The sequence below is a fragment of the Pteronotus mesoamericanus genome, unplaced genomic scaffold (genome assembly GCF_021234165.1).
Source record: "Pteronotus mesoamericanus isolate MK-2021 breed Mesoamerican mustached bat unplaced genomic scaffold, CSHL_Meso_final scaffold_118, whole genome shotgun sequence".
Taxonomy (NCBI): Eukaryota; Metazoa; Chordata; class Mammalia; order Chiroptera; family Mormoopidae; genus Pteronotus; species Pteronotus mesoamericanus.
Genome location: NW_026555301.1, coordinates 11,735,104 through 11,744,084, shown reverse-complemented (window position 1 = coordinate 11,744,084; position 8,981 = coordinate 11,735,104). Strand labels below are relative to the sequence as shown.

Here is an 8,981-nt window from a genome sequence, read left to right as displayed (position 1 = left end):
AAAATGTATACTTACTTACTGTACAAAAATGTACTAACATCAATAATGCAATCCACCTCCTCAGCTAATCAACTCTTTCCATTCTTTGTTTTCTTTAAATCAACAAAGGGAATATAAGGCATTTAAGACTGCTACTAGCTTAAGACTTTAGCACTAGGTCACCATTTCCAAGGGGAAAATACCTTGCAGATCATTTAGCCCAATGGGCTCCAACCTAATCATTTGGGAGTCTTTTTAAATAGCAAGTTTCCAGGGTAGTGGGAAGGAACTGAGTGCAGTGCTCCACTGCTTTTATCCAAATGCTACCTATTGGTGGAATGCATTAATTTTTTTTTAATATAGGCTGAAATGAGTGCTGGCTTCCTGCATGCCCGACAGCCCTGTCCTGCAGAGGCTTGGGGTGGTGCGCTGTAGCCATTTGTCTAGCTGTCTGTCCACCCTGTACACAGGCCTGTAGGCTGTTTCTGGGCCAGCTCCTACTGTGCATCCTGTCTTTTATATCCAAAGGCGCAGCAAATTTTAGTAAATTGCTGAAAAAAGGCTCTACCCTTGGGAATCCTTATTCAGTCGGTCTGATGCAGGTCTCAGAAACCTGTACTTTAACAAATATTGTCTCCGACGTCGGGTTCAGGCGTCAGCTCTACTGGGTTAGGCTACTCGACCACTGAGTGCCTCAGTATTGCATCCCTATCTATAAGAAGGCATATAACAGATGCCTTACAGAGTTGTTGAGAGGATTCGAGGCGCTCCTGAACGTCATATTCTCAGTTCCATGACTAGCAGAAGATTAACGCAGAGAATTGGCCTGACGGTACGGTCTGCCGGAGCCCGAGACAGGGGAAAGCAAGACAGCCCACAGAAATAGCGCGTTCGCACCAAGATGGGTGTGCTCCTGAGGGCGGGGCCATCCTGCGGCCCCGGGGGCTGGGGCTAGGGGCGGAGCCATGGGCCCGGCGGGGCCGCAGGCGGAGACAATCGTAGACCGGAGCTCCTCCGGTGTAAGAGACGCCTGCTGGCGGGAGCTGCTACGGCGGCGGCGGGGAGCTGAGGGAGGGCGGAGGGAGCGGGATGCGTGGTGAGCCGAGGGCGGGGGCGAGGGCGGGGGCGGGTGCACGGGCAAGGAAGGCTGCGAGCGGGCGGGCTTGTCTCTTTAAGTTGGCCGAAGCTCGCTGGCGCTGCGCGGAGGGACTGCGCGGAGGCGCGGCCTGCCTCCCTCGCACAGCCCCGCGGCGCGACCGGACTGGACAGTCCCTCTGGGGAACTTGGGCCAGGCCGCGTAGCGGTGCCGCGGCGCACGGTGAGCGGAAGCGGGCCGGGGCTAGCTCTGCGGCCGGGAGGGTCTGGGTCCAGGGCTCGGGCCTCTGGAGGCCGTGGCTGGGGCGGGCTACTCGGGAGCCGGGAGAGACGGAGCTGCTCGCACGCAGTCTCAGCCCCGCCTACGCGGAGGACAAAGTCGGGGTACGGCCTTTGGCGGGTGCTGGGCGTGGGCACCCAGGCTGGGGCGGCTCTGGCGTCACGAGCCAGCGGCGCCTCTGCAGCACCCTCTCCTGTATCGCTAATGCCGGGCATTCGTGGCCTTGTCCTGCTCAGCCGCGCGTTGGTGAGCTCGGGGTGAAGAGCCGCCGTTGCCTCTGCCTCCTCCCCGGGCAGCAGGGGCTCGGTACAGCGGCACAAAGGCTGCCGTCTCCTTCAGGGATTACACACAGGTCGCCAGAGCCTGAGGAAGTGGTCACGGTGTGTGAAAACAGTTTTGATGGGGTATTGTTTTTAACCGAGAAAATAACCAAAAAGCCCCTGAAATAATTATGCTGCCTGCTTAGTACAAACCCCGGTTTATTGAATATTTTCCCAGTAAGATTTTGGGAGTACGATAAGACATTGGGGGAGGGAGGGGAATCCCCTCCTTGGTAGTTGTAAGATGAAAACTAGTCCTGGAAAAGTTAGTTTTTAAATACTTTTCCTTGGCCTCCACAGATATGTACTGGTGGCTCCAAAAATCAGTCGACTTGGCAACGTGTTGTTAAATAAATTAGATAATTGGGTTACTAACGGTCTCAGTAGCAGTCACCAGGGCTTTCTCATTCCAAAATTGAGTCACACGGGGTACAAAGCCCTTTATTCTTTTCACCTATTGTTTTTACTTTATTGTACTTCGTAATAGTATAATAGTTTACAGTAATTATAAAGGCCTCATAAACGCACTTTTTAACCTTATATCAGTAGTCATTTATTTTCATTGTCTATCTGGGGGTAGGAGTTGTTTAACCACTGTTAGAATTTGTGCCAGTCTTTTTCTTTTTAAACTGTAATATCGTTTTACTAACTTTGAAGACTCTATGGTACCCATGGTATAGAATCAAGAGAAGAGCTTCATATTTTAATAGAGTTCACAATGCAGTTAATAATTTACTATACTGTTTTATTTGCTAAGTTATTGAAGGAATGACTGTCAGCTTCTTTTTGAGCTGCTTTATTCTAATTATGTTAGGACACACTGAGAAAGTCATCATTACTAGAATAGTTTCCACTTTAAAAATTTGTTTTAATTCTAGGAGTTAAAAGATTGTTAAATTATAATACAATATTAATGTTTTTTATATAGGCATATAATTGAACAATGGGTCTAAAACTAAGGGTGAATAGTAGCAGTGCAGTTTTGAAACTAGTCATTTGTTTGATGTACCCGTATGTTACTGATGACATAGATATACATACATATATGTATAGTCACTTTAATTTTCACAGTCACCATTTCTAGGTAGTCTCAGAAATGTTAGTATTCTAGATCTTTGAAGATAGCCAACAAAACATTACTGTGTAAAACTGTAGGGGCCTTTTTTTTTTTCATGTTTGATATTTCTTTGAGTGACCTTTAAATTGTCACTCAAAAATCTTCTGACAATGATTTTTGGTTTGTGTTGTTTTTCATTTTTGTATTTGTTTTTACCCTAGTGCCTACCTTTGAATTAAAGGTTCATTGTTTGTTTGTTTGTTTGTTTTTTTAGCATCCTGGGAGTTACTGATTGTCTTTGAAGAAACATGAAGTCACATTCTGTTGTTATGCTTACCCTAGCCTTCATAGTGTTCCTGACATGGATTCCTGTATCACTGAGTTGTAACAAAGCACTCTGTGCTAGCGATGTGAGCAAATGTCTTATTCAGGTAGGACAAAGAGTACTTTTTATTAATATTAAAATATATTGTAGAGCAGATATAGAGCACATATATACAGATATATAGGGTCTGGCAGAAGTAATGCCTGCTTGAGTGTGGTTGGTAGGGTAATAATATAGGTGTAATAATTTATAGTTTTAATTTGAACATTTCATCTAAAATGTCATGTGATATGCTTGAAGACAATATTGTTATGTTACAGAATTACACATGCTTATAATTTTGTAATAAAAGATTTTGTAATAAAAAAAGGGCCATTTGTGCCAGACCCTATAGAGAGTGTACACACGCACGTGTGTGTGTGTGTGTGTGTGTGTGTGTGTGTATAATACAGCATATTAGGTGAGGGCCTGAGGTTCTGAACCATAACACAGTGGTCTGGACTTTTGCATCCATAGTTCTCTTGCACACAAAGTCAAATACAAGAAGTTCAGTATTGAAAATAACAGCTTTATAAACATGCATTACAATATGATAAGCACTCTGTTCAGATGAATTAAAGGGTTTCTCTTTTATAATCTAGTTTACATAGCAAAGAGACTCAATAACCATATTTAGCAAAAAATTTAGTCAAATAGTAGAAAAATTGTACCCTACATGTAATGTATTAGTTGTCTATTATATGTAAGAAGTTACCCCCAAATGTAGCAATTTAATTCAGTAGACATTTATTATTTTATGCAGGTTCTTAGGGTTGGGAATCTTTGAGCAGTTGAGGTGGGTGGTTTTGGCTCATGGTTTCTCACAGAGTTGCAGAAAGTTGTCATCTGGGATTGGAAAATTGGCTTCTCAGGTACAAGGTCTGTCCAGAAGGTAGCCAGACATGTAATGAAAAATAGAGACATTTATTGAAGAAGATACAAGATACAAGAAACATTGTACATAGGACAGTAGTGCCTCAGTCCCTTTCCAAGTGGGCATCTTGAGACTTCACACAGTTCTCCCATTCACCATCAGCTGTCCCATCGTATTTTCCTGAATCTTATTGATAGTCTGAAATCCCTTCTCTTTCAAAGGTGGTTTTAGTTTTGGGAAAAGCTAGAAGTCAGAGGGTGCCAAATCTGGGCTGTAGAGGGGCTGAGTCACCTGGGTAACTTGATGTTTCGCCAAAAAAGTCTGCACGAGACCTAATACATGAGTGGGCATGTTGTTTTGACGAAGCTGCCAATCACCAGTTGCGCATAATTGTGGCTCTCTTTCTTTCTTTTAATGATTTTATTTATTTATTTTTAGAGAGAGTGGAGGGAGGGAGAAAGAGAACATTGATGTGCAAGAGAAGCATGGACTGGTTGCCTCTTTCACACCTCCAACTGGGTACCTGGCCCACAACCCAGGCATGTGCCTTGACTAGGAATCGAACCAGCAACCTTCGAGTTTGCAGACTGATGTTTGAGACAGTGAGCCGCACCAGCCAGTACTGTGGCCTTCTGAATCATCCAAGTAGTTTCCATAGGAGGATGTTCAAGCTTAATGCAAAATTCGATGCAGATTCATTGTTCTACTCGCTCAGTTGTTTTGAATGTGACGGCTGTGTAGTGCACATGTTCACTTAATGGCGTCTACTGCCCCCACTGACTAGTACAGTGAAGTCATCATTGTTTATACATGAGCATTCCAGTCCACTCTCCTTGGCTGCCAGGTTACATCAATGCCACGTAAACCATTCTCGTTATATTAACAATGGCTGGACTTTTTCCGGGCAGACCTCATACTTGATAATTATCTTTTTTGTAATCAAGGCAAGCCTAGTGATGTACCTACCACTAATTTTTTGAAGAGAAAAGTAAGGTTAAGTAATTTGGCTAGGTTCATGTAGTTAGTAAGTGACTGCAGAATGTAGTCTGTGTTTGACTCCAAAGCCTGTGGCCTTTCTACTAAGCATACTGGTTATTACTTTTCATCAAGTTGTGTTCATTAGTGGTGAACTTCATGTCTTATATAGCTGTTCTCTTTTACCATCCTGTTAAGCCATGAGCAGTATTGTGCTCTTTGTGTGTCTGTATTTATTAGCATCCCTTCTGGTTATTGGCTGCTGGCTAAGAAATTCAGGAACCACACATACTAGAATTCTATGTTAAGTGTGAGTGAGCTACCTCTTGCTGTAATTCTGCGTAACAGCAATTGTGTGTATGTACTAGTAGTAATAATGATTTTTATAGATCAGAGGCATTTTGTGCTTAATTCTGACATTTTGGTTCTTCTCAGTAATAGTTAAAATTTCAGGAAACCTAGTCTTTATGTAGGTGCAGTTTGCCACCACCTCAATTCTGGTTACTCTTTGCATTTCAAGCCAAAACATTTAACTAGAGATGCTAATTGGTGGAATGGTTGGTGTTTAACTTTTTACTCGGAACATTTTCAAGCACAAACAGAAGAGATGAGGGTACAGTGAATAGTAGTTAACTGCAGTTATTAACTCATGGTTACCCTTGTTTTTTGTGTATTCCCCTACACTGACCACCCCAGCTCTGTTTAAATTTCAAGCAATCCTGTTACTATTTACTACCATGATTCTAATAGCTGTCTCTTAAAGATAAGAACTCGTTAACACATAGCTATTAGTAATTTAAAAATTACCAGTAATTCTTTAATATCACCTAATTTTACACATGGACGTTTTGATATGGCATGTCTACTTAGGCTTATGTTGGCTGAAGATTTTGTGATCTATATAAATTTCAGTTTTGTGCTGTGGTGAGATGGGGAGTCTGTGCCCCTTCCCAGGTTATTTCAATATAACTTCATTATTCATAAATAGAAATAAAGTCTCACTATCAAGTTCATTTTTAGGTGGAAATTCACTTCAATTCCAAATTATTTCTTGACTCTGCAAGTCCATAATTCCCATCAGTTCAAATAATGAAAAATAAGATTTTATTTAAAATACTTGAAAAAGATGGTGGAGGAGTGAATGGGAGTCACCTGGACCTCCTCCCAAGACCAAACTGGAATTGCGACTAAATAGTGGAGAAATCACCTGGAAAACAATGGGACGATGGAGAGGAGTCTTGGAGCTGCAGACAGACAGGGGAATCAACTTTCACACATCTGAACGGGTGAGAAGTGGGGTGGAGGCTCAAGAGGGTGGACTGGGTGCCCATGGGTGCCAGCACCAGAGGGACATTGAACCAGCCAGTTGGATCCCTCTAAGAAGAACAGGGTCTGAATCATAAACGGGGATCCCTAGACTATGGCAGCTGAAACCAGGAAAACACACAGACAAAACGCAACACCAAAAAGCTTAGGGGTGCTCTCTGCCAGAGACAGGTGGCTGGAGATGCAAAGAGACATTTAAAGGGCCAATGCAAAAATTTGCAGTGGCAGCCGCCCTCCTTGATCTCTGGGTAGAGGCGGCAGTATAGTGGGCTGGTGCCTGAGGAAGGATTGGTAAGGAAAACTTTGTGAAGAGAATTGAGACGGTGGCCAGCAGAGCCCCGGTGATAACTCACCTCCCACTCTGCAGCTACCATCTCGCTCAGGCATAAGTGAGTCAATTAATCTGCCTTTTGCACGTTTCGCATACAGCTTGTGCGCATGGGGGCTGGGGGCTGAGTGCAGACTGGCTGGAAGCAATAGAGGGATCCCTGGCCAAAGGGGACACACAGAGCTGCATAGAGAGCCTTGAGGAGAGACTGGAGACGGAGGGGTTGGGGAAAAAGAACTTGAGGATTATCTGAGATTCCCGGAGCAGACTCCCTCGCCATTCCGTAATCCCCATTTTGCGCAGGCAGACCATGCCCCCAAAGAGGCAGAAACGGGCGCGCGAGCTGGAAGGAGCACGATTCCACCGTGGTCTGCAGAAATAGTGGATCCCTGGCCGAAGGAGTCACAGAGCTGCCCAGAGACCCTCGAGGAGAGACTGGAGACAGAGGCATTGGGGAGTCCTGGTGCTGACTCTTCCCCAGTCCACGATCTACATCTTGCTCAGGTGGACTACTGCCCTAAGTGACAGCAGCCTATAAGGGCACAATAGTCCCGCCATCAGGAGGCACTACTCTGCCCTGTGTTGTGTAAGCCTGACAGATGAGGACAAAGTGACCAGATTGACAATCACAGGAGATAGACACAGACAGTAGATTCCTGGAAGGCTCAAACAAACGGCCTAAGGTCAGATGGGGTCAACAACTGACACCATCAGTTGCAGACCCAGAAAGAAAAGTAAAGAAAAATAAATAAATAAAAGACCTGCCTACTACCATAGAAGTTTAATCCACAAAGTCAGGAAATCTAGATGGATCAATTGAAGCAGAAGAAAAAAGAAAAAAAAAAAAAAGACTCTCACAAAACTGGGAAAAAAAAGAAGTTCCCCCCAAATAAGGCGAAAGGAGGAATCCCCACAGAGAAAGCAAAATGAAATAGAGGCAAGTGAACTACCAGATATTGAATTCAAAACAGTGGCTCTAAGGAAGCTCAGTGAACTCAGCCAGCTCAAAGAGAACTGAGAAACTGCAGAGAAACTATCAAGATCTTACAACAAAATATATCAACCTGGAAAAGGACATAAAAACTATCAAGAAGACACAAGAGGATATGAAGAATACCATTTCTGAATTGAAGAACACAGTAGAAGGAATCGAAAGCAGGCTAGATGAAGCCAAGGATTGAATCAGTGAGATGGAGGATAAGGTAGGAAAAAACTCCCAGAAAGAGCAAGAGAAGGAAAAAGACTCAAAAAGAATGAAGAGGCATTTAGGGAAATGCAGGACAACCTGAAACACAATAATATCCACATAGTAGGGATACCAGAAGGAGAAGAAGAGGAGCAACGGATAGAGAACCTCTTTGAAAAAGTAATGATGGAAAACTTCCCCAATTAGAGGAAAGAAAAGGTCTCACGGGTCCAGGAAGCACAGAGGGCCCCATTCCAGAGGAACCCAATGAGGCCCACTCCAAGACACATCATTATTAAAATGGCAAATATCAAAGACAAAGAAACATAAAGGCAGCAAGGGAGAAACAGGTAGTAACATACAAGGGAGCCCCGATATGGCTAGGAGCTGACTTCACAACAGAAACACTACAAGCCAGAAGGGAATGGCAACAAATATTCCAGGTAATGAAAAGCAAAGGCCTACAACCAAGGCTGCTCTACCCAGCAAGGCTCTCAATTAAAATAAGAGAAATAAGGAGTTTCCTAGACAACAGAAGGCTAAATGAATACATCTCCACCAAACCAGCACTACAAGATATGCTAAAGGGACTGGTTTAAGAAGATGAAGGAAAAGAGTGAGAAAGAAAAACACGGGTACAAAGAAAGAATGAATAAGTTTCTATCAGTAATAACTCTCAATGTAAATGGACTAAATGCTCCAATCAAAAGACACAGGATAGCTGAACAGATAAGAAAACATGACCTGCACATATGCTGCCTACAAGACACCCACCTCAGAGCAAAAGACCTATACAGATTGAAAGTAAAGGGATGGAAAAAAATATTCCAAGCAAATGGGCAAGAGAAGAAAGCAGGGGTAGCAATTCTTATATCAGACAAAATAGATTTCAAAACAAAGGCCATAAAAAGAGTCCCAGAGGGGCACCTTATAATACTTAAAAGAAGAATCTATCAAGAAGACATCAATGTTGTAAACTTACATGCACCCAATGTAGGAATACCCAAATATATAAGGAAAATCTTGGACGACTTCAAAAAATATATAATCAGCAACACACTGATAGTAGGGGATTTTAACACCTCACTGCCAAAAATGGACAGATCTTCCAAACACAACATCAACAAGGATATCAAGAAAACATCAAGCAAAACATCAGCATGAATGATGCACTGAATCAAATGGACTTAACTGACA

The 8,981-nt window shown here is 43.3% G+C and overlaps 1 protein-coding gene across 4 annotated transcripts in view; it reads left to right on the top strand.

Moving 5' to 3' along the window:
- The first annotated feature begins 1,007 nt into the window (after nucleotides 1-1,007).
- Nucleotides 1,008-8,981, top strand: part of TWSG1 (twisted gastrulation BMP signaling modulator 1) — a 90,418-nt gene continuing 82,444 nt past the window's right edge. Inside the window, exons 1-2 of one of the 4 annotated variants that reach the window (XM_054587362.1) lie at nucleotides 1,008-1,075; nucleotides 3,006-3,162. In XM_054587362.1, the coding sequence (XP_054443337.1) occupies nucleotides 3,040-3,162 (123 nt within the window). In that variant the 5' untranslated portion in view covers nucleotides 1,008-1,075; nucleotides 3,006-3,039. Of the gene's footprint in view, nucleotides 1,076-1,140; nucleotides 1,298-1,388; nucleotides 1,459-1,519; nucleotides 1,601-3,005; nucleotides 3,163-8,981 lie in introns of those variants that run through there. The other 3 variants (XM_054587360.1, XM_054587363.1, XM_054587364.1) reach the window with 3 other exon arrangements.